General features: G+C 43.3%; 1 protein-coding gene across 3 annotated transcripts in view; it reads right to left on the reverse strand.

Moving 5' to 3' along the window:
- The window catches only part of si:dkey-71h2.2 (low density lipoprotein receptor adapter protein 1), a 191,705-nt gene that overhangs the window by 32,864 nt on the left and 132,497 nt on the right, over nt 1-26,344 (reverse strand). For 2 of the 3 annotated variants that reach the window (XM_039749477.1, XM_039749474.1), the window contains exon 8: nt 24,946-24,980. In XM_039749477.1, coding sequence (XP_039605411.1) covers nt 24,946-24,980 — 35 coding nt within the window. Of the gene's footprint in view, nt 1-4,443; nt 4,473-24,945; nt 24,981-26,344 lie in introns of all 3 variants that reach the window. The other variant, XM_039749475.1, reaches the window with a different exon arrangement.

Below are 26,344 nucleotides of genomic sequence, written 5' to 3' on the forward strand. Positions count from 1 at the left end.
CTGTGAATAATATATGCACTGCCTCCTCAGTATCCCTCCTATCCGAGTTAATCCTATAAAACCGGATAAGTTGTGATTTAACAATCCCTCTGAAGGTATGCTTAGGATGATAACTCTTCCTATGTAGTAGTGCATGGGAGTCCGTTACTTTAAAGTAAATTTTGGATTTGATTTTTTTAGTTGTCTCTGAAAATTGATAAAAAAATAACTGGGTGTCCAAGAAGGTCACCGTCATTTCACTTACTTCTGCTGTCAATCTAATCATCGGATGTATGTTATTCAGGATTTCAACAAACTCGTAAAAATCGTCCAATGGATAGGTCCAAATACCGAAGATATCATCTAAATATCTGAGATAGAATAACGGTACTTTACTACATTTACCGAATGCTGTTCTTTCCCATTCCGCCATATATATGTTAGCATAGGCCGGGGCATACCGTTTTCCCATAGCTGTCCCATGGGTCTGTAAATATAACCTCCCATTGAATTCAAATTCATTTGTTCTTAAGCTCAGATCTAACAATTCCAATAAATATTTATCCGGTCTAGCAGGATCTGGATACCTCTTAAACACCTTCCTTACTGCCTTACTATACTGATATCTATATCGATGTTGGTGTATAGGGACTCTACGTCCATGGCAAACAAAATTGCTCGACTTGGGAATAGTTTGTCCCTGATCAATCCTAAAAAGTGATATGTATCTCTTACATAACTGTTGTGTTTCTGGGATAACGGATTCAGGTAAGAATCTAGAAATTCCGATACGGCATAAGATTCGGATGAGCAGTCTGAGACTATTGGTCTCCCTGCCGGTACCTCACCAGGAATTGTCCATTTTGCCGGGTCCTTATGGATTTTTGGAAGAAGATAAAACTTTCTAGTTACTGGTTCAGGGGGCCCCTTCAAGTATTTCTTCTGTTTAGCAGTAATAAACCCTTCGGTATGCAGTCCATCTAATATTTTAGTTATTTTCAGTTTGGTCTGTGATTGTTTTAATTTTTTAAGGGGTCGATAATGTGATCTATTATTAAGTTGTCGTTCTGCCTCCAAAATATATTGGGCTCTGTCAAGGATCACACACATCGAGCCCTTATCCGCGGGTTTAACAATAATTTCCTTATTTCTGCTAAAGTTGTAAAGAGCTTCCCTCTCCCCAATTGACAAATTATCCACCAAGGAGGAATGGACCGAGTTAAGACTTATATCTTCTCTATCTTTTTTGATCAAATACACCATTGATCAATTGATCCAATACAGAGGTAGCCCTTGGGTTAGGGTTAGGGTTAGGGTTCCATTCCTGCCGACATTCGCAACCCAATTTTCTGTTTACAGTGGATCCAGAAAATATTCAGACCCCTTCACATTTTTCACATTTTGGTATGTTGCAGCCTTGTGCTAAAATCATTTCAATTCATTTTTTTCTCCTGATTAAACAACATTCAATAATACCGCAGGATGATAAAACGAAAGCAGGATATTAGAAATTTCTGCACACGTATTAAAAATAAGAAAGGAAATCAGACTATTTGCTATGACACTTGAAATTTGGTTCAGGTGGATCATCCCATTCTACTAATCATCACTGAGATGTTTCTACAAATTGTTTGGAGTACCCTTGTTGTCATTTGAACAAATTGAACCTGATTAGGAAATGCACACACTCGTCTATGGGAGGTCCTGCAGTTGAGCCAAAACCAAGACATGTCATGAAAGGAATTGTCTGAAGAGCTTAGAGTCAGGATTGTGTCCAGGCACAGATCTGGGCCAGGTCAGATCAGGTCAGGTCAGGTTGGAGAGCATGCACTAGTACAGCGTGTTGCCGCACCCACCACGTGACAAAACAGCTCCGGGATCCGGGTTGGCAACCACCCCAGGCAGACATGCGGTGCAGTCCCACCCTCCAGAAATTACCATCTATCGATCACAGCCAGCTGTTACATAGGGATTCCCTTGGCCTGGTCCAGCTGCTTGGGTTGTTAACAATGGGAATTCTGCAAGCCGGATCACCCTCAGGGAATCGCACTACATGGCCGTAGTACTGTAACCGACGCTCCCTCACAATGCAGGTAATTTGCCTCATTCGGGACTTCATGAGTAACACAAAGTCGAACTTGCAGTACCCAAGGATTTTCTGAAAAGACACAATACTGAAGGAGTCCAGTCTGCATTTCAGGTCACTGGATAGCGCCCATGTCTCACAAACAGGAAGCACCAGGACTCTAAAGACTTGGACCTTCGTCCTTTTCCAGATATCGGGAGCACCACACACCCCCTTCCAGCGACCTCATGACCCCTCATGCTCTCTCAATCAGTCTACCGATTTCATAGGAAGAGTCACCAGAGACATGAATGTCACGGCCGAGGTAAATAAACCTCTCAACGAAATCGACACTCTCTCCACAGACAGACACACTGCTGATGGTCGTGCCCAAGAGGTCATTAAAGGCATGGATGTTGGTTTTTATCAGGACACTCGGACTCCTCGCTCAGTCTCTTAAGAGCCTCCATTGACTCTGCGAAGATCACAGCATCGGCAGCAAAGTCAAGATCTGTGAATCTCTCTTCACCAACAGATGCCCCACAGCCGCTGGACCCCATAACCTTGCGCAACACCTAGTCCATGTAAGCATTGAACAGAGTAGGAGTAGAACACACCACAGACAGACCCCAGAATCAACTGGGAGAAACACAGAGCACTCTGCACAGCACTCACAGTACTAGTGTACAGGCCGGCCATGATATTCAGCAACTTTGAGGGGATCCCGCAAAGGTTTCAGGATGTCCAACAGGGCAGCCCGATCAACTGAGTTGAATGCTTTACAAAAATCGACAAAAGCTGTAAAGAAACTCTGCCGATATTTGCATTTGCACTCGATGAGTGCCAGGATGTGGTCTATGGTAGACTTCTTGGCATAAAACCAGACTGCTCTAGTCATTGAGGAAGTGATCATGGATCGTATTGAGGATGACTCTAGCGAGGACCTTACCCGGCACCAAGAGCAGTGTTATCCCCCTGTAGTTACCGCAATCCAGGCAATCACCCTATCCTTTCCAGTCAGGGACAACAAGTCCCGCTTTCCAGTCAGTTGGGATGACACCCGTCTCACAAATGGAAGCAAAGATTTGGGGAAGGATGCAAAAAAACTCCTGTAGCACTGAAAGGATGAAGTTCAGAACAACCACCAATCTTCCTTGAGCAATTACAGAAGAAGGATCACTGTAAGAGTGGTAACCAGAGGACATGAGAGCTTCAGAGAACCTTTGTGGAAAACAGAGAAACTTCCAGAAGGACAACCATTACTGCTTTATGGAAGAATAGTTAGCTGACAAGTGAAAGCCTGCTTGGAGTTTCCAAAAAAGCATCTACAGAACCCTCCAACTGTGAGAAACAAGATTCCGTAGTCTGCTAAAACTAAGATTGAACCTTTTACCCTCAATTTTAAGCTTCACATCAGGATGAAACCAGGCACCCTTCACTACCCGATCTGAGCTTTATGACAGAGTGGCCAAACAGAATTCTCTCTTCAGTTAAAGACACACGGAAACCTGGTTGGAGTTTGTTATAAAAAAACACCTAAAGGATTCAGAGACTGTCAGAAATGAGATTCTCTGGACTGATGAAACCAAGATTAGCATCGTGTTTCAAGGAAACCAGGCATTGCTCATCACTTGCACAATATCATTCCACCGGTGAAGCATGGTGGTGGCAGCATCATGCTGTGGGGTTGTTTTTTCAGTGACACGGATTGGAAAACTAGTTGGGGTTGAGGGAAAACTGAATGGAGTAAAGTACAGATATATCCTTAATGTAAACCTGCTCTAGAATGCTCTGGACTGGGCCAAAGGTTCATCTTCCATCAGGAAAAAAACAAAAGCAACACAGCAGTGGCTTAGAGACAACTCAATGAATGTCCCTGAGTGGCCCAGACTTGAACCCAACTGAACATCTCTGGAGAGACCTGAACATAACTGTCCACCGATAGTCTCCGTCCAACCTGAAAGAGCTGCAGAGAAGCCTGGCAGAGAGTCCCTAAATTCAGGCGTATGAAGCTTGGCGTGTCAAACCCAATAAGACGTCATAGTAACTTCAATGAAGTGTGAAAAGGTCAGAAGACCTGGTCAGTGTAATAGTTCAGTTTTTTCTTGTTAATATATTTGCAAAAATGTCTAAAATCTTTCTTTTCGATCTGTCATTTTAAGGTATTAACTCTTGCTTGATGAATTGAAATGATTTTAGGACAAGGCTGCAACAGAACAAAATGTGTAAAAAGTGAAGGGGTCTGAATATGCACTGAATGCTATGGTATATAAAGTGAGATGACCAGCTAATGGAAAACATTTGGAACTGCTTGAAATTATTAGACAATAATTCGAAGATGACGGAGAGGGCAAAGTTAGATGACATACATCAGACACTAGAAAAGAAGGTCCACTTACCCGTAGCCATGTCTGAAACATCCATATTGCTGCATGCAACATTAAAAAACAGGAAATGATACATCAGAGAGAGTCCAGACCAGGCCTCTCTAACATTTACACAGCCAACAGCTTCATTAAAAAGTTCCAGGCCTGAAATTCCTGCGCACTAAAATATTTGAATTACAAGTTTCTAGCATTTATGCTTCATAGTCTAGTAATGATTATTTTTATTTTAATCCTTTTTTTGTCATATACAATTTCTTGTATTAGGAATTTATCATTTTTCACATACTCCAACTTACTCTCCAGAGAGTTTTGGGGTCACTGTGCGTAGGGTCAGCTATTTGTACAGAACCCCTGGATCAATTGCAGGTTAAAGACCTCGCTCAAGGGCCCAATAGAGTAGCACTCCTTCTGTCACTACCCCGGATTTGAACCATCAACCTTTGAGTTACCAGCCCAGATTCTTTAGCCAGTGAGCCAGTTTACACCAGTAGTTCTCAACCAAAGGCTCTGGACCACTAGTGGTCTCTGGTAAACTTCCAGAGGTGTCACAAGATGACTGAAAATAATTATGAAATAGCAGCATAACACTAAAAGTCAAGCAGGTGTGTCAAACTCAAGCTCATGGGATGGGTCCTGCCCTTGGACTTTTTTAAAGAAGCCTGCTTCATCAACATTCAAATCATGTTAAACGCAACCTGTAATGGCTGCACAGTTTTCTCAGAGACCCACCTTAAAATGTGATTCCTACACCGATCAGCTAAACCATTAAAACCACATTGCCTGAAATTGTGTCTGCCCACCTCGAGCCACCAAAACAGTTCTTACCCGTAAAGGGATGGGCTCCACAAGACCTGTGAAGGTGTCCTGTGGTATCTGCACCGAGACTTTAGCAGCAGATCCTATAGTTGCAGTCTGTTGCGAGATGGGGCCTCCACGGATCACACTTGTCTTTACAGGACATTCCACAGATGGCCGGTCGGACTGAGATCTGGGAAATTTGAAGGCCAACTCAACACGTTGAACTCTTTGTCATGTTCCTCAAACCATTTCTGAACAATTTTTGCAGGGTGGCAGGGCACATTATCCTGTTAAAACGGTCCACTGTTATCAGGGAATACCGTTACCATGAATGGGTGTACGTGGTCTGCAACAATCTTTAGGTCAAAGTAGCCTCCACATGAATGCCAGGATCCAAGGTTTCTGAGCAGAACATTGCCCAAAGCATCACACTGCCTTCGCCAGCGTGTCTTCATCCCATAGCGCATCCTGCCGGCATCTTTTCCCCAGGAAAACAATACCCACATACCCACCTGGCCATGCACATGATCTAAAACAGTGTGATTCATCAAACCAAACCACCTTATTCCATTGCTCCATGGTCCAGTTCTGATGTTCAAATGCCCATTGTAGGCGCTTTCGCCAGTGGACAGAGGTCAGCATGGGCACTCTGACTGCTACACAGCCCCATACACAGAAATCTGTCATGCACTGTTGTGTTCTGTCATCTTTCTCTCATGGTCTGTAGCAATTTATGCTGCTGTAGCTCTTCTGTGGGATCGGACCAGACGGACTAGCCTCTGCTTCACACATGCATTAATGAGCCTTGGATGCCTGTGAACCTTTCGCCAGTTTACTGAATGTTCTTCCTTGAACTACATTTGGTAGGTACTAACCACGGCATGCTGAGAACACTCTAGAAGAGCTGCTATTTTGGAGATGTTCAGATCCAGTCATCTTGCCATCAAAATTTGTCACTTGTCAAAAGTCGCTCAGATCCTTAAATTGGCCTATTTTTCCTGATTCGCGCTAATAAATCGATATCGCAAGTGACCTATGATACTTAGCGCAATGAGAGAAGTCACAAAATCAATGGAATGTTCAATCAAATTATAGAAAAAAAAAAAAAGATCTAAATCCATTAAGTAATTCTCTCGTCCGCTAACTAAGCGGAGTTAAGGTTACGTACCGAGGCAAACGCATGAGTGAGGAGGGCCCCGCAGCTCGATGAGTCTCTCTCTCTGATTCGCGCTAATAAATCGATACTGCAAGCGAACTATGATACTTAGTGCAATGAGAGAAGTCGCAAAATCAAAGGAATGTTCAAGCAAATTATAGAAAAAAAAAAAGATCTAAATCCATTAAGTAATTCTCTCGTCCGCTAACCAAGCAGAGTTATGGTTACACACAAAGGCAGACGCATAAGTGAGCAGGGCCCCACCACCCTTCCCGTAGCCTGATAATTCTCTCTCGGATTCGCGCTAATAAATCGATACTGCAAGCAAACTATGATACTTAGCGCAATGAGAGAAGTCGCAAAATCAACGGAATGTTCAAGCAAATTATAAAAAAACAAAAGATCTAAATCCATTAAGTAGTTCTCTCATTCGCTAACTAAGCGGAATTAAGGTTACTTCCCGAGGCAAACGCATGAGTGAGGAGGGCCTCGCAGCTCGATGAGTCTCTCTCTCGGATTTGCGCTAATAAATCGATACCGCAAGCAAACTATGATACTTCGCGCAATGAGAGAAGTTGCAAAATCAACGGAATGTTCAAGCAAATTATAGAAAAAAAAAAGATCTAAATCCATTAAGTAATTCTCTCGTCCGCTAACCAAGCAGAGTTAAGGTTACACACAAAGGCAGACACATGAGTGAGCAGGGCCCCACCACCCTTCCCATAGCCTGATGATTCTCTCTCGGATTCGTGCTAATAAATTGATATCGCAAGCGAACTATGATACTTAGCGCAATGAGAGAAGTCGCAAAATCAACGGAATGTTCAAGCAAATTATAGAAAAAATCCCGATCTAAATCTGTTAAGTAGTCCTCTTGTGAAAAACGGACAGATATACAAACGGGTCTAAAAAAACTATAAGAAATTTTGCGCTTAGACCACGAAATTTTTAAAACCGTTTCTTAGCGAGCACCTATGGGCCAGGGGTAACCTACATTTCAAAGTTCAAGTCCTCATGGTTCGGGAGATTTCGTGATGAGTGAGTCAGTGGTATTTGGCTTTTATATATATAGATATATTGAGATGAGGCGGTGTGCAAAGTCCATCATGATCATTTTTTTTCACTCGGGTGAAAAATGTTTATGCCCCATGAAAGAAGTTTACAGCAGCCCCATGGGATGCTCATTGATAAGTTTAGTTTGCTTGACAGTTTACAGTATGAAATGCAACCAAACTAATGGGAAATTGAAACAAAGGAATGAAACATCCTCTTATACGGAACAAAGCAAACAAACGATGAGAGCGAAAACACCTTTACGTTCATTATTTGCTAAATGCAGTACACAATTTCTGGTTCATTTTGAATGCAAATTATATAGAGTGAGGGTCCTTGATGCACATCAGTGCTCACCATGAAGGTGCCACTGGTTTTATTTTTCAGTTCCTCCATCCATCCAATTATATTAACTGTAACACCTGTTATGCTGAAGGGTGATTTTCATATAAACCACTTTAGTCACCGCCACCCACACTTGTACTTCTGAAATCTTTGCAGGGTAAAAAAAAAAACACTTAGTACCTTTACTGTATATCAGGTACATTCATCCTCCCACATCACTGTGTCATATTTCATATTAAAGCATGTGGGAAAAGGAATCATCAGATCTGATGACATTCAGGGCTCTATAAGAATGTCTCCATTATATTAAATAACAGTGATTTCCTTGGGCTCAGGTAAGTGAAAGACGTTAAGACAAGTAGCAGAGCCTACTATTTGTGTCAGGGAAGTGAGAAACAGAAGTGTAGAAGATTATCATCACTGTCAGACACAAGAGAATAAGGGATTCTGATGGACCCACTAAGAAAGAGTTACGGACAGTGGGAGGTGAGAGGGAAAAGAGCAGGACTCCATCTAGTCTCGCGCAAGCCAGACGTACAATATACATTGTCACAAACGAGCGATTAGGGGGGCAGCTAAAGGACCCGACGAGTCACGTGAAACCACAAGATGTTGGGGACCAAGACAACATGTTAACACCTCTCTCTTTATTTTAACTCTTTCAGGGCTGATGTCGACTTTCGTCAAAATTCAGGGGTAGAGGACGGTAATCAGCTGTAAACTGCAACAAAACTCGCCGCTATATTTAAGCTTGACTCTCTTTGCTGCAAGGAAAGTTACATAGTGAGGCGGGTGGCCAGGACGCCCTTTCTGCATATGTTCCCGGGGGAGCAACCATGGGCAGCTCAATATCTCCCTCGGGATGCTTGGTGGCAGCCTCCCTGGCCGACGGTGGTGCCTCAACCTCCCACAGGGCTCCATGGGAGATGGAGTCCTTCACAGCCCAGTTGGGAGCTGGGGTGGCCACCAGGGGGAGCTGCATGGATTCCACAGGCCAGCTGGACAAATCTTCAGCCCCACCTGGGTGGTCAAGCACCTAGAACACTTCCGGGTGGGCTATAAAAGAGGCCAGCCACCACCACTCAGTGGCCAGAGTCGGGAGGAGAGGTGGTGCCAGATGGGCGTATTTGTGTTACTGCTGATTTACTTTTGTGCTTTATTTGGGACGGTGTTGCGCCTGTGGGGTTCACGGGGAAGATGTTTCCCACAGGTGAAGAAAAATAAACTTTTGTGTTTTTTTTATACGTGCCTCCATGTGAGCCTGTGCCAGGTCGGGCACTATAAAGAGCTATTGTTACAATAGCTATGTTGATTTAACCTCGATTCCCTACGCGTGCATGAGTAGCGAAGAGCAAACAACCTCTAAAATGGCAGCGACGTCTGATGAGAGACCAAAAGCAAAATACTCCATGGACGTTTTACGACTTGCCGGACTCCGAGTTTGATGCAAGTGATCTGGAGATGGATATCAAAAATGAAAGTGAGGTACCAGCATCATCTGATCGCTCCCCAGGTGATGGTGGTGCTGAACACTTTCATGTGGCTGATGTGCCTACAGCAGCGTTTGCCTGGGAGGACCACCACTTACGATAACAAGAGGTAGACACCAGAATGCGTCACTGCCAACCGCCACCTACCTGCTGTGTGAAGACAGACAGGCAGCCGGCCCACTGTGCATTCCTGCTGACATATCAAGGTGCCCCATACGCAACCACTGCCGCCAGAGATGCCGAACATGTGCCAACAGCAGCCATGGTACGTGGCATCAGACATTTTATGTTGATTTCTTTGTGAAACCATTGCTTTGTGTGCTTTTCAGAAAACAGAGTTGTTTGGAAAAAATATTTAGCCCTCAAAGAGTTAACAGGAAAGACGAACAACAAAAACAAACTTTGTCTCAAAAGCCTCATCCAGACGTCCAAAGCCGCTTCCATGTTATGAATTCACCTCCGGTCGCTTACAGATGACGTCACCACCGTCCCAAGATCCTCCACGTGGCTGAGCTTGAGGGCTATTTATATTGAGGCATAATTCTGGGAGGAAATGAGGCAGGGCAGCAGGCGCGTGCATGAGCGTTACTTTTCACGCTGACCGGGATTTATGTAGTGGAAGAACGCGGAAGTTGGAATACGCGCAGATTCCTGCATCTGGATTTTTCTGTGTGTAAACACATTTCGGCTTTTGTGCTTACGTCATGTTATAGTGCAAATTCTACGCACGGCGTTATGCATGAGGCCCCAGGACTCTAAACAAATCCAAATCATATTATGTGATATCATCTACTGTTAAATTCTGCTCCGTACTAAAATAAAATTTGTATTTTTATACTGTATTGAGGATTTGTTCTGTTCTGTGTATTGTATTGTATTGATCTTTTTGACACCCACTGCACACCCAACCTACCTGGAAAGGGGTCTCTCTTTGAACTGCCTTTCCCAAGGTTTCTTCCATTTTGTCCCCTAAAAGGGTTTTTTTCTTGTCTTCTTAGAGAGTGAAGGCTGGGGGGCTGTCAAGAGGCAGGGCCTGTTAAAGCCCATTGCGTCATTTCTTGTGTGATTTTAGGCTACACAAAAAGTAAATTGTATTATATTGTATTGTATAGCTAATTACTGGCACCATTGCTAATTAAAACAGTGATAATTAAAGGTTAATCTCACCATCAGTGGACACTACAGCTAGTTATTGGTAACCATAAAAGATTAAAATGGCCACTCATAAAGATTAGTCTCATTGGTATTAGACACTATAGCTAAGTAATGGGCACCAGAACTAATTAAAACATTCATTGGTAGAGATAAGTCTACTAGTAGTGGAGAATATAGCTAATCAAGGAGATCACGGCTACTTAAAATGGTCATTTTTCTATGTGAGATCAGTCTGACTGGTATTATGGTATTGGCACCATAGCTATTTAAAACAGTCATAATTAAAGGTTAATCTCACTATTACTGGACACAACAGCTAGTTGTTGGTAACCATGAAAGACTAAAATGGTCATTCATAAAGATTAGTCTCATTTCATTGGTATTAGACACTATGGCTAAGTAATGGGCACCACAGCTAATTAAAAACAGTTGTTGGCATGAGATAAGTCTCACCAGTATTGAACAGTGTAGCTAATTAAGGATATCATGGTTACTTGAAATGGTCATTTATAAAGATTGATCTCACCATTAGAGGACACTACAGCTAATTATTAGTGAACATGGCTTATTAAATTGGTCATTCATAGAGATACGTCTCACCAGTATTGGACACTATAGCTAATAACTGGGCACCATGGCTAATTAAAATGGTCATTTATAAAGATTAATCTCATCATTACTGGACACAACAGCTACTCTCTGGTAACCATGGCTAATTAAAATGGCCAGTCATAGGGATTAGTCTCACTGGCATCAGATACTAAAGTTCCTGCTGAGCAATATAGAGGAGCAATGGGTCCGACTGGTCCAAAGTCAGGTGGCAGGATGATGGAGACCAGCTCCAAATGCCCCAGAGGTGACCAGATGATGCTGCCAGGATGACAGCAGGAATCGGGACCTTGCTTCATGGCATCTCAGCCCTGTTGTATGGGTGAATGGGGTAGGCAGGAGAGAGGGAGAGACGCATGTAAGCTCACATAATTAAAGAAAAAGAAACCCAATTTGAGCTCTGCGATTTTAGATTTGATTTTAACCCTGATTTGGATTTAATTATTTATTGGTTTATTTGAACTCCCAACAAGACATCACTGATTTTATTATGGAACATGTATTGGCTTATTTATTGACTGTGGCACACGCTATTTATTGGATTGCTTGTTTCTGTCCTATCTGCCCTAACATCCCAGTTATGACTAACATGTGATGTCAAGGCTATGGGCATCCCAGACATCACAATGGCCCAAACATATACAATAAAGATAATTGTCCAAAACAATTAATTACTATAGTCATGCATGCACATCGGTGGATCACAATTACAGGTTTATTGGAGGTAAGCACTACCACCACAAGGCCAGAGGAGGCGCAGTTGCTAACATTGCTCTCTCTTTTCTCACCCACAGCAGTAAGAAGACGCCCACTGAGGGTAATTGACTCCGCCTCTTCCAGCTGGAGGACTGCAAAAGATTGGATGGCACAGAGAAATTCCTCTCATTTCTGACCTGAACTGCCAACAACATGAGGCTCTCAATGACGACCAGTATGGGGTCAGAAGAGGAAGGTCATGTTTTACCAACACGCTGGAATTCTATGAGGTGGCAACAAAAGGATATGAACAGAGTGGAGCAGATGAGATTATTTATCTTGACTTTCAGATGGCATTTGATGAGATGCCACATGACAGGGTGGGCATCAAACTAAAAGAAATGGGAGTTCAGGATGTGGTATGTCGATGAGTGCTGAATTGGCTCCGACATAGAAAGCAGAGGGTGATGGTGCAAGGAACCTGATGAGAATTGGCTGATGTTATGAGTGGTATCCAGCAGGGGTCAGTGCTAGGGCCGTGCTATTTTTAATATATATACAGTAAAACTTTGGATTGCGAGTAACTTGGTCTGCAAGTGTTTTGTAAGACGAGCAAAAATTTGTAACAAATTTTAATTTGATAAATGAGCGAGGTCTTGCAATACGAGTAGTATGTGATCACAACTGAGCCAATGGTTCTTCTCTCTCTTGCTGCGGGATTGTGGGTAATTGTCTCCCATGCTCAGTCTCAGTCGGCGTGCCTCACTCGTATAGTCAAAATCCGTCAGAGCGTATACTGTTTACTACAGCATGGTGACCACGTGTTTTATTTCGTGTGCGAGTGATGAATCTGTTTAACCACAATACAATATCACGTTTCTGCAAAATCCTCAAAAGGAGTCAAAATCAACTGTCATTGGATTATTTGCTTGTTAAAGTCGCAAAAAAAAAGAAAAAGATTCCAGCGAGCCAACAGAGAGCAGGGATTCCGTTAGTTTGAGTGAAAGTCGTCGAACACAATAACCCTCCTCTTCCTCTCCTCCTCTCGTCTCCCTCACACCAGCCACAATTCTTTTCAAAGGTAAAGTGCAGGTTAATCTGTTTTATGTATTTTTACTTTATATTTTGTATTAATCATTTTTTTATGAATATTTTTGGGCTGTGGAAGAAATCATCCGAGTTTCCATTATTTCTTATGGGGAAATGCACTTTGATATACGAGTGCTTTGGATTACAAACACGTTTCCGGAACGAATTATGCTCACAAACCGAGGCACCACTGTAAATGATTTAGATAGGAATACAAGTAACAAGCTGGTGAAGTTTACAGATGATACCTAGATAGGTGGGTTAGCAGATAATTTGGAATCTGTTATATCATCACAGAAGGACTTGGACTGCAGACAGGCTTGGGCAGATTTGTGGCAGATGAAATTTAATGTGGTGGGCTGGCGCCCTGCCCGGGGTTTGTTCCTCCCTTGCACCCTGTGCTGGCTGGGATTGGCTCTAGAAGACCCCCATGCCCCTGTGTTAGGATATAGCGGGTTGGAAAATGACTGACTGACTGAAATTTAATGTCAGTAAATGGAAAGAATTACACTAAGAAAGTAAAAATGGAAGGTTTGAATACATAACGGGTGGTCAGAAAATCGAGAGTCCACCAGATGAGAAGGATTTAGGAGTCGTAGTGGACTCTAAGCTATCAACTTTTTGTCAGTGTTCAGAAGCCATTAAGAACTCTAATATAATGTCAGGTTATATAGTGCCTTGATGTGTGGAGTACAAGTCACAGGGGGTTCTGCTCCATCTTTATAACACACTGGTGAGGCCTCATCTGGAGTACTGGGTGCAGTTTTGGTCTCCAGGCTACAAAAAAAAAGACATAATAGCACAAGAAAAGGTCCTGAGAAGAGCGACTATGCTGATTAAAGGGACTACAGGGGATGAGTTATGAGAAAGATTAAAAGAGCTGAGCCTTTACAGTTTAAGAAAAAAAAATGAAGAGGAGACCTGACTAAAGTGTTTAAAATAATGAAGAGAATTAATCCAGTGGATCGAGATGGTGTCTTTAAAATGAGTTCATCAAAAAGGACTTAAGAGATGTAGTTCACTCGACACAATCAACTTCCCGACAGTGTTGAGAAGCCATTAAGAAGGCTAACAGAATATCAAGTTATATAGCGCCTTGACGTGTGCAGTACAAGTCACAGGAGGTTCTGCTCAACCTTTATAACACACTGGTGAGGCCTCATCTGGAGTACTGGGTGCAGTTTTGGTCTCCAGGCTACAAAAAAGGACATAGCAGCACAAGAAAAGGTCCAGAGAAGAGCGACTAGGCTGATTAGAGGACTACAGGAGATGAGTTAGGGCGAATTTATACTTCACGCGACGCATGCTGCAGCGGACGCTCCTGCTACGCAAGCGTTGTAGTGTTTATACTTGCGCGCGTTGTTTACGTAAATCTGGAGGAATCCACCAGGTGGCAGATATTATCGTGGTGAGAACATGTTTGGCTTCTCTGTGTTGTGAATTGCCTAGAACACCTATTAAATTCCGATAACATTTAACCGCAATATCTCTGAAAAGGATGTTTATTGATTAAATCCATAAATCCAGGGATGTATGTGTTGTGGTCCCTGGCCGGGGCTGGAGCCCGGCCGGGACGCCCAGGAGGACGAGAGGAGGGCTTGTGCCTCCTCCAGACTGCGAGGGGGCGTCTGTCCTGGTTAGGTTGGGGGCCTCGGGTACAGGGCTTAGAAGCCCAACCCTGTAGGGACTGCTGGGTCACCGCCAGGCGGAGCCCCGATGCTGGTTTATCCCGTGTGGTACCTGGCCGGGGATGGAGCCCGGCTGGGATGCCCAGGAAGACCAGAGGAGGGCTTGTGCCTCCTCCAGACCGCAAGGGGGCGATCGCCCTGGTTGTATAGGTGGCCACGGATAGAGGGCTTAGAAGCCCAGCCCTGTAGGGGCCCGTGGCCACTGCCAGGCGGCGCCCTGGGGCCTGAGGAACCCAGGAACCCAGCACTTCCGCCACACCAGGAAGTGCTGGGGGGAAGACTTATTGTGGTGCCCGGAGAGCTGCCGGGAGGACAGCCGGCACTTCCGCCACGCTGGGGCATGGCCAAGGAGGGAATGTCGGAAACATTCATCCGGGAGCAGGATATAAGGGGCCGCCTCCCTTCAGTCGATAGCGGAAGTCGGGTGGAAGAGGACAGAGCTAGCGGGAGGACTGGAGGCGGCCAGAAGAGAGAGAGGCATTGTAAGGCCTGAGAAGAGAAAGAGTGGCATTGTAAGGCCTGGATTTGGGGAATTGGTGCAAGAGGCACTGCGGACTTGAGCGCGGGACTGTTTGTAAATACTGTAAATAAACGAGTGTGTGGTGCAAACAACGATGTCTGTCTGCCTGTGTCCGGGTTCAAGTTCACAGTGTCCATTCCAGGAAGCATTGGGCACGAGTGTGAAACAGTCCCTTGACGAGGCCTCAGCTCATCGCAAGGTGAATACAAGCACACACATACACTAGCGTCATTTTAGCGGCACCAAATCCCCAAATCTGAATATCTTTGGAAGGAAACCGGAGCACAGTGTGGAATACCAGCAACATAACTCCCTGCGAGACAGCAGTGCTATCACTCCGCCACCGTGACACCCCCATGTGTGTAATTATTAACAGTATTCATTATTTAAACGAAATTATATGTAAAATGTAACATACACATTTTAATGCATTTCATCATGAAAGTGATATCAAGTATAAATCTAAAGATTCTAAATGTGCAGAGAGTTGGAATATCATACATTTAATTTGTTCTGTTTGGCGATCTATCGCTGCTTTCCGCTGCTGACATACAGATGCATTCGTGGTGCTTTTATATTCAAGCGTCGCATATTCCCGATCGTAATGACACGATACATTTTAAAAGTCTCACATACCATCTTTTGTGCCGTCTATTTTTTATTGTTTTACTTTACCTGCTGTCAGGTCCAAGAAGCTCGTAGCGATTAAAAACTGGGATGACGTTTGCGACCGTCTGCTTTAATGATAAACTACGAGGTTAAAGTGGAAATTTCGAGATTAAAGCCGAAATTTCCACCTTAATCACAAAGTACACGTTTTCACCGTGTCCTTTATTTTTTTCTCAGTGGCTCAAATATAACGCTATACATTATGTTGCTGTTGTTAAGTTGCAAAAATTAAAAAATAAAAAAGACATATATAAATGACACGATACATTTTAAAAGTCTCACATACCATCTTTTGTGCCGTCTTTTTATTTTTTTTTTGCAACTTCACATCGGCAACATAATGTATAGCGCTGTATTTGAGCCATTCATCAAACAGCAAAGTGCGCACATCGATCCCCGAAGGATCTCCATAGAGAATTGCTGTCACATGTAGATAGTAAACCGAGACTCTGACGTAACGTTCCGACTTTTAGCACACTGCGCCCCCTGACTTTTTGCTGGTACTGCAACTCGCGCACGCGGCGCGTTAATTTCTGAGGACCTGCTCAGAGGACGCGTGAAATGAACGCTGGGAACGCGTGGCAGCCATGATGCGGGCGCGTACGCGTTCTGAGCATGAAGTATAAATGAGCCCTTATGAGGAAAGATTAAAAAAACGATGCCTTTACAGTTTAAACAAAAGAAGATTAAGAAGAGACTTGACTGAAGTGTTTAAAATTATGAAGGGAATTAGTCCAGTGGATCGAGATGGTGACTTTAAAATGAGTTCATCAAGAACACGGGGACACAGCTGGAAACTTGTGAAGGGGAAATTTCATACAAACATTAGGAAGTTTTTCCTTACTCAAAGAACGACAGACACCTGGAATAAGCTACCAAGTAGTGTGGTAGACAGGAGGACTTTAGAGACTTTCAAAACTCGATGTTTCTTTGAAAGAATTAAGTAGATAGGTCTGGCGAGCTTTGTTGGTCTGAATGGCCTGTACACGACGAGATTGTCCTCATGTTCTAAATACCTTGAAAGAATGTTACAAAGACCCCTTTGTGGTTTATTTAAATTGGCTGTAATGCCATCAGGCATCCTTTTTGTTTGTAATTATTCACGTTAGGATTCAAAGGGGTGACCCGCTTGACACAACAACACTTCCTTGACATTCCATGACTGTCCTTCCACCCATCCACACCATCTCTGCTCCATACTGGAGTACCAGTTATACTCTCCACTACACTTATGTGTATCTCCTGGTCTTCATAAACATTCATTTAATCCCTGGTGGCTGCCACTTAATCACCTCGGGCACAACAGCGTTTTTTACCCTTACCTCTTTGTTTTTTCTTTTTAGATCTCATAACATTTCTCACAAGTTTCTTTGGGGAAAACAAAACAAATATGACTGTGGTGTGCTGGCGCCCTGTCCAGGGTTTGTTTCCTGCATTGCGCCCTGTGTTGGCTGGGTTTGGCTCCAGCAGACCCCCGTGACCGTGTAGTTAGGATATAGTGGGTTAGATAATGGATGGATGGAAAACAGAAATTAAATGCTAGATGGAGGACAACTTTTTCAAATTAAATAACAGCACAAAAAAAAAAAACTCATGTTAACTGGCACAGAAACCCAGTTTAAGAAAATGAACTTCTTTTCCTTCACAGCGGGTGATAGCATTAAAGAAGTTCACGATTCCCTCCTCCAGCTCCACTCATTCCTGTTCTTTCAAGCAAATTGTTATTTACATTGATTCTGCTATTCAGTAATTAAAACCTCAGCAGCAATTAAAACCGAAACCGAGTGGCACAGGGAGCAGCCTCGTGGGAGACCACCTTGCAAGACCCGTCTCTGCGTCGATGCAGTTATTTTTGAAAGCAATCAATGCGTCACCCTGGCCTTGAAAGCATGACCAGCAGGACTCGGCATGCCTACACACTTCTTACCGTGCACTTTGAGTCACTCGTCTCTCCTACAAACTCTTAGCTATTTAAATGGATTTGACTTCAGCTTATACTTTTTATTGACATGCGAAAGAGAAAAACATTTATTAATGCTTGGCGGGGGTGTCTGTAAGCTGCCACTGGGAAATTTAAATTGAAGATCAAAATTCTGAACTGTGAACAGTGCCCTCCATGATATTTGGGGCTAAGACACATTTTTCTTTGATTTCCCCCTCTGCTGAACAGTTACAAAATGACAAATCCAACAATTCAGACATCGTGATTAAAGTGCACATTGTGGACTTTCATTTAAGGGGATTGGCAGACGATTCGGTCACACGACACTTTTTTTTCTACATGCTCCCCGTAAAGTTTGGGACAATTGGCGTCACAGGTGTGTGTGACTCCTCAGGTGGGTTTCATGGTTTCATAAGATACATCGGCCTGCTTCTACCCTTTGGAGTCTGTAGCTGCAACATGAGGACAAGAGTTGTGCCAATGAAAGTCAAAGAAGCCTTAATGAGGCTGAAAAATAGGAATAAAACCATTGGAGACATCAGGAAAACCTTTAGGATGACCAGTCTGGAAAATCATGAAGAAGAAAGAACACACTGGTGGGCTCAGTAATCACAAATGGACTGGTAGGCCAAGGAAGACCTCCACTGCTGATGACAGAAGAATCCTCACTATGCCAAAGAAAAAGAACCAAACGCCTGTCTGACAGATCAGAAACAGACTACAGGGTGTCCAATGTGTGTGTCAGAGATGACTATCAGCAGAAGATTTCATGAGCAGAAACACAGAGGACATGCAAACCACACAAACAGGATGCCCAGATTACAGTTTGGGACAAAGGACTTCAAAAAGCCTGCAGAATTCTGGGAAAAGGTCTTGTGGACAGACAGGACAAAGATGATCAGAGTGACAGCGAAGTGTGGAGATGAAAAGGAACTGCCCGAGATCTAAAGCAGATCATCTCATCTGTTAAACATGGCAGTGCTGGGGGTGTTATGGCTTGGGCATGTATGGCTGGCACAGGTCCTGGCACACTTTTCTTCATTGATGATGCAACTGCTGTTGGCACAATGAATTTTGAGGTGTGGGGAAACATCTGATCTGCTCAAGTTCCAGTAGATGTCTCCAAACTCAGTGGACGGCGCTTCATCCTACAACAAGATAAAGAGCCAAACACACTGCTGGGGCCACACAGGAGGTTATCAAAGCTACAAAATGGAAAATTCTTGAATGACTAAGCCAGTCACCAGATTTCAATCAAACTGAGCAGGCCTTCCATGTGCTGAAGAGAAAACTTAAGAGGACAAGCCTCCTGAAACAAGGAAGAGCCGAAGATAGCTTCATGAGAGGATTGGCAGGGCATCACCAGAGAAGACCCTCAGCACCTGCAGACTTCAAGCACTCATTGCATGTGAGGGATTTACGATAAAGGACTAAATATGATGACTACTTTACTAGACCTGCCATTGCTGTGCCACTCTCCGAGGTAAGGCAGCCCCTTTTATACTTGACCTGCTCCTGGTATCCCGGCATGACTTGTGGGGAGCACTTCCAGGTTGTTTGAGAAATGGCTAGTCCTCCCCCTATCATTGCCCCCTTGAGGAACCCAGGGACCCTGAAAGGACTGCACTTCTGGATTCCAGTTCCCATGAACACCCGCAGTTGTCCAAGTTTGGATGCCTCCAGCTGACTACTGCCACCTGATGTATAAGGGATGGAGGACAAGTTTAGATTTCATGTTCACAAAGGGGATGCCACCTGTGAGGCATGGTGAACACTAGCAGCTGAACGACGAACACAGACAAGGAAGGATTGTACATCAGATCCCCGTCATGCTCCTACAATTCCTTGCCCACAGATTGGCTTCAACAAACACCTACGTACCCACCAACATATTCTATCCCCCTACCCTCAGGAGGACTGAGAGGTCCCCAAGTGACAACACTGGGGGATGGAACTGCTCCTGGCCCTTGGCTTCTGCTTGTCTATCCCCTGGCACCATCCATGTTGTCCTGAGCTCATGCCATAGTCCAGCCGAGATGCCCGTCTCTCCGCCGTGGCACTCATATTGAGCATATTTTAAAAGCCAATGCAAAATTTCAATTATGAGCCATTATGCCCTATAATAACTGCAAATAAAAAGTATGCATGGATAAAATTGCTCTTGTAAAGAGGAATATAAATGGCATTGGCAGTAAAGAAACTTAGTGGAAATAATGTGAACCAGCAATGAAGGAAAACTAGAAAATAATTTAACTTTCCACACAGTGGCTTTCTCAAATTTGCCACAACAAACTGCAGTAAAAACAATTATATTTGTATTATTACAATGCCATCATTACTTTGTTCATAACCGATGAGGGATCAGAAGGCGTGATTCCAATTATTAATAACATTAAGAACCAAGAGTGACATTTCTAATCTCATTTTCAAAAGATCGGTCTTAAGAGCTGTGGCACGTAAACACAGCGGTCAACATTTTACATAACGGTGCTCTAAATGTTATAGAAGTTATTAAAAACTGGAGGGTCCTGTCAGTTCTTTCATTAAAAGGCCTGCTTTTGTGCAGAGGTCATTTTAAAAATGGTCTTTTACAGGCCTAACAACTACCTTTTAAAAGAGAGGAAATTGCCTTTGGCATTTAAGGCAGATCACTTATGCTAAATTGTGTTTCATATTTCCAGTTTATATAGGGTGAAGAAAAAAATCCACCATTGTGCCCTCTTAATATGAAAGAGAGTGTAGCCATTATTGATAATTGGTAGCAAGGAGCGTTCTGTGTCTTATTAGACAGCTGGAGGCTGCGCGAGTGAATCGCTCAGCTCAAAATTCTTTCTTCTCTCTTTCCTTTCAAAGGCTGCTGCTGTCTTTATGGCTTTCTGCAAAAAGGCTCAAAAAGTAAGCGCCCGCTGTCTGCCTTTTATAATGCGGGTATAAGAATGACCAATAAGGCGGCCATTGTTAAGTAAAGAGGTAACCAGAGGTGCATGTTAGTTAGTTAATCCAGTTGTGTACCCGCTGACCTTCAGTGCCTATAAAAAAATATTCACCCCATTTGGGGGCTCTTCACATTTTATTGTTTTATAACATTGAATCACAGCGGATTGAGTTTGACTTTTTCGACACTGATTATCAGAAAGAGACTCTTTAATGCCAGGGTGAAAAAAAGGTCTCTGCCATGCAGGGCCATCTTAACAGCATTATAGGGCGGCCGGGCAAAGCAGTGCACTGGGGCGTCCTACTTACTGTCACCCACATGTGCATGGGAGGCAGCTAAAGGGTCTAAATGAGAGTAATTTCAGAGTGTGGTGGAGTGCGCTGTCCTTTTTTCTCACTTTAATGCAGACCGTTCACGAGAAAGCCCACCTGTCACTGATGAAATCACTTCCGGTTCTGGCCCTTCTGAGGTTATTCATGGTTATTCATGTCAGTGCAGCGTGGTGTAAAATGACTCATTAATAAGAAACTCACTCCGGTCTTGTACTAAATATGTGATATCAAGAGAAATATGTCTCAGTTAAGCCACCTCCGACATTTTGTTAGCAGGACACATTGCGGAGATGAATGGACTCTTTTTACTGAGGCGTTATGAAGACCCACAGAGGTCTACGTTAATGTTTTGTTAAATAACATTAAATGAGTCCCCTTCTTTTTTCGGCTGCTCCCGTTAGGGGTTGCCACAGTGGATCATCTTCTTCCATATCTTCCTGTCCTCTGCATCTTGTTCTGTTACACCCATCACCTGCATGTCCTCTCCCACCACATCCATAAACCTTCGCTTAGGCCTTCCTCTTCTCCTCTTCCTTGGCAGCTCTATCCTTAGCACCATTCTCCCAATATACCCAGCATCTCTCCTCTGCACATACTAAACCAATGCAATCTCGCCTCTCTGACTTTGTCTCCAAACCATCCAACCTGAGCTGACCCTCTAATGTCCTCATTTCTAATCCTGTCCACCCTCGTCACACCCAATGCAAATCTTACCATCTTTAACTCTGCCACCTCCAGCTCTGTCTCCTGTGCCACCGTCTCCAACCCATATAACATAGCTGGTCTCACTACCATCCAGTAGACCTTCCCTGTCACTCTTGCTGATACCCGTATGTCACAAATCACTCCTGACACTCTTCTCCACCCACTCCACCCTGCCTGCCCTCTCTTCTTCACTTCTCTTCCACACTCCCCATTACTCTGTACTGTTGATCCCAAGTATTTAAACTCCTCCACCTTCAACAACTCTACTCCTCTCATCCTCACCATTCCACTGACCTCCCTCTCATTTACACACATGTATTCTGTCTTGTTGGTCCTATTGACCTTCATTCCTCTCCTCTCTAGAGCAGATCTTCACCTCTCCAGGGTCTCCTCAACCTGCTCCCTACTCTCACTACAGATCACAATTTCATCCACTAACATCATAGTCCACGGGGACTCCTGTCTAATCTCATCTGTCAACCTGTCCATCACCACTGCAAATAAGAAAAGGCTCAGAGCCGATCCCTGATGTAATCCCACCTTCATCACTCCTACCGCAGACCTCACCACGGTCACACTCCCCTCGTGCATATCCTGTACCACTCTTACGTACTTCTCTGCCACTCCCGACTTCCTCATGCAATACCACAGCTCCTCTCGAGGCACTCTGTCATATGCTCTCTCCGGGTCCACAAAGATGCAATGCCTTCTGGCCTTCTCTAAACTTCTCCATCAACATCCTCAGAGCAAACTTCACATCTGTGGTGCTCATTCCTGCCAAGAAACCACTCTGCTGCTTCACTAATCATCACCTTACTTCTTAACCGAGCTGCTACTACTCTTTCCCATAACTTCATGCTGTGTCTCATCAAGTTCATCCCCCTGTAGTTACTACAAATAACAGTAAATGAGTAACAGATAATAATCATAAAAAAATATATATTTTATTTATGCAGCTCTTTCCCATGCTCAAGGCACTGATGCATTTTTGCAGTACCTAAACTAAAATGTTACCAAATCATGGAGGAGAGGGGTTTGGAAGTTTTAAAAAGAAGATTCCACTCGGAGCTCCAGTCCGGGTAGGGGGGCTACACTGTCTAAACTGGTGGGTTCCTCCTAAGATCAATACTTGTCTTCTTGAGTAAATATGTCCCCGAGTTAACTAGAAATCTTTCTCTTTGTTTGTTATTGGGTAAACTTATCGACTATCCTTCTATATAAAAGCAGTTGGGATTGTCCTTCCGTCCCGTGAGTGTTACGCAGGCGCGGAGTTTCACACGTGCCCTGTCCATTTTGCAATGCACGATGGGATTTGTAGTTTCGTTTTTCCAGGTAAAAGATGATTTTCTACTCCAGACTGTGCGATATCTTCTTCTTCTTTCTTACTATATAAAAGCGGTCGGGATTGTCCTTCCGTCCCGTGACTGGAAAGCGTAGCGGTATTCCGCTTATCACAGACTTACTACTTGCAGCTTGCGGCAGGCGACATGATGTGAGCAGAGTTCTGGTGCTCCCATCGTTCCCTTGCTTTTGTGTGCGATGCACTGGAAAAATAGACAAAATTATGTCTCTGGAAATAATTAATGTTGATGGAGTACAAATGCCTCGCCGCGTAGTAAATATCTGGGGGGTTCAAAAGGGCGACCTCAATTTAGAAAAAAATGTAAATTTCATCACAAAAATAACAGAAACTACGAGTATTAAAGTAATACCGCTCAAATGCAATATAACCAAATTAATGAGTTTGTATAAAATATCAAATTGATCTACATATTGAATTGCCTTAAGAAGTGGTCAACTTAAAAGTCGGTCGACTTAAAAGGCGGGTCAGCCTAGTTTACTATTAAGAGATGTGAAGCTAAAGGGCCTGAGTAGTTGTAATACCACCACCGACCGGGGGGTGGCAGAGTGCACTGACTGTCTTTCTCAGTTACTTGCAGACCATTCCCGGGAAATCCCACCAGGTTCTGGCACCCTCGATGATGCCGCTTCCAGTCCCAATGACACCACTTCCGGATCAGGCCCCCAAGATGACATCACTTCTGGTTCCGGCCCTAAAGATGATGTCACTTCCTGAACGGGCCTTTAAATCTGCCATCTTTACTATATGTGATAAGTTCTGTTTTGGACTCAGTCTTGTCAACAACTCTTTAAAAATTTTAACATTTGCATCCAGGATACATTATACGGGTGGCTGCCCCAAAAGATCATGATGTCTGGTGTGTTTATTTGTTACATCCGCTAAATGTTTACTTACTGGCCTACTGCTGAAACATATCACCCGCTAACATAGCCAAGATGTAAATCCCAAATACACCTTGATAGTTTAAAAAACAGCAAGATACCCCTCTTAACAGCTGAAGTACTATCCAACCCCTTTTTGGCAAACAAATGAAGTTTTAAGAGTAAACTCTGTATTTGTGTCAAGTTTCACACACACAGAAGACATGCAGCACCAGCAGGAATGACGTCACCATGTAGTACATGCTCTAAGAGACGGGATGATATTTACTAGGAAGAGGAAAAAGGAAAGTTTGGTGAAGCTTAAGAAAGACGTGGTTGGCATATGTGACTTTAACGTCCATCTCTCTATGTGTTGAACTCGGGCTGCAGGAGCTGTGAATGAGCAGCAACGTCAATTCCACAGTGCCTCAGCCTTGTGATATACTAAAGACTTCACAGAAAGTGAAAACACACTTGACTCGACATGCACTTCTTGAATAGACAATGCCTCCACCTTCTGCCCAGTCAGACAGGAGAGCGTGGCAGTCAAAAGGAACTTGACATAGAGAAGACCAATGCATATCTGAGGAGGCAGGACGTACCCCCTCTTCCAATTACTTGAAAAATCATCTTCATTATCTATCTATCTATCTATCTATCATATAGTAATTTCACATTATCTATCTATCTATCTATCTATCTATCTATCTATCTATCTATCTATCTATCTATCTATCTATCTATCTTTAAGAACAGCTTCTCACCAAATAAGGTCACTGAACTCCCAGTAACCTAATACTACCTTTCCTTCACCGTGTGCTGTACACACCTGCTGGTTTATGTGAAATTGTACTGTATGTTATTTTTCTCTCCACTCTTATTGACACTATCTATATTTTATATACGACGTAGATTTCATATCTATCAGTTATAGTGTCTTTGATATCTATCTATCTATCTATCTATCTATCTATCTATCTATCTATGATATAGCGTTGACTGCTCCAGTACATTTTAGTGTATACTTCATTTGAATATTATAAAAGATAACAGCCACAGTATGAGTAGGCGGTGGTAATGGAGGCTGGATTCGCTGGTTGAGCTCTCACCTGGAAAAGGCTTCATCCAACGCATCATCTGCATCCTGAAAGCAAGAGAGAAAACAGGATTATAACACACTGTCTGCCAGAACTAACAAGCATAATCAGATATGTAATTGAATCAATGAGGACAGACAGTCATCTCATTAGTTACTAACCAAGGTAACAGGGTATGTTGAGCATAACGATTAAAGAGAAAAGGATTGATGTGTTTTAGTATCTGTGGTGACCCAAGCTTGGAGTGGGAAAGAAGGAAGGGCTGTGTCTCTGCTTGTACCCTGATAAACCAGACTGGAACATCTCTGGTGAAAGAGATATCTATTTTTTCTTTCCTGTCGAGATTAAAGAGCTAGTGAACTGTCATCCTGACCGGATGCATCACGTTGTGGTTTGGTAAACTGACATACTCTTCTAAAGAGCTGTCTGAAAAGCTTCTGATATCGTTGGGGCTTACCTTCCAAACCTTCATACCATCAATTCAACCAGAAGTTTGAGGAATGCTGATCCTTTCACTTTCAATGACAGCCAAACAGATCCTCCCTTATGTTCATTTCTGCCTTCTGGGACACACAATCAGAGCCTCGCCATTCACTCCACCTGCTTCAGGAACAGCTTCTTACCCCAGGCTATGAGGTCACCATACTCCCAGTAACCTAATACTACCTTTCCTGCACCGTGTGCTGTACCCATCTGCTGGTTTATGTGAAATTGTACTGTATGTTATTTCTGTCTCTACTCTTATTTTACACCATTATATACTGTATTATACTAGCCATCTTCCGCAGCTCTGCCCACATAATAGTGAAACAGGACAGTGAGGAGGGCCCTGTGTCTTGATGTCACACGTCCCCCTGCCCTCGGCCCACAGCCTCTGTCTCGGGTTTCTGCAAATATATCACTCCTGCAAGCGAACCATGATTCTTAGCGTGATGAGAGAAGTCACAAAATCAACCGGAATGTTCAAGAAAATTACAGAAAAAAACACAAATGAAATCCGTTAAGTAGTTCTCTCGTTTGCTAGCTAAACAGAGGTAAGGAATGCCCCAAAGCTGGTGTGTGTGTGTGTGTGAATGAAGGGTCTGAAAATTTGTAGGAATGAGAGATTTCAGTTTCTGATTTTTAAAAAATTTGCAAACTTTTCTGAAAACATGTTTTCACTTTGTCATTATGGGTTATTGAGTATAGGCTGAGAAATAGCAAATCAGCCCATTTGTATTTAAATCTGCACCACAATAATGTGAATTTCCTCTTGGGATTAATAAAGTATCTATCTATCTATCTATCTATCTATCTATCTATCTATCTATCTATCTATCTATCATATAGTGCCTTTCATATCTATCTATCTGTCACTTATATAGTGCCTTTCACATCTATCTATCTATGTTATATAGTGCCTTCCATATCT

This window comes from Polypterus senegalus, chromosome 3 (genome assembly GCF_016835505.1).
Source record: "Polypterus senegalus isolate Bchr_013 chromosome 3, ASM1683550v1, whole genome shotgun sequence".
NCBI lineage: Eukaryota > Metazoa > Chordata > Cladistia > Polypteriformes > Polypteridae > Polypterus > Polypterus senegalus.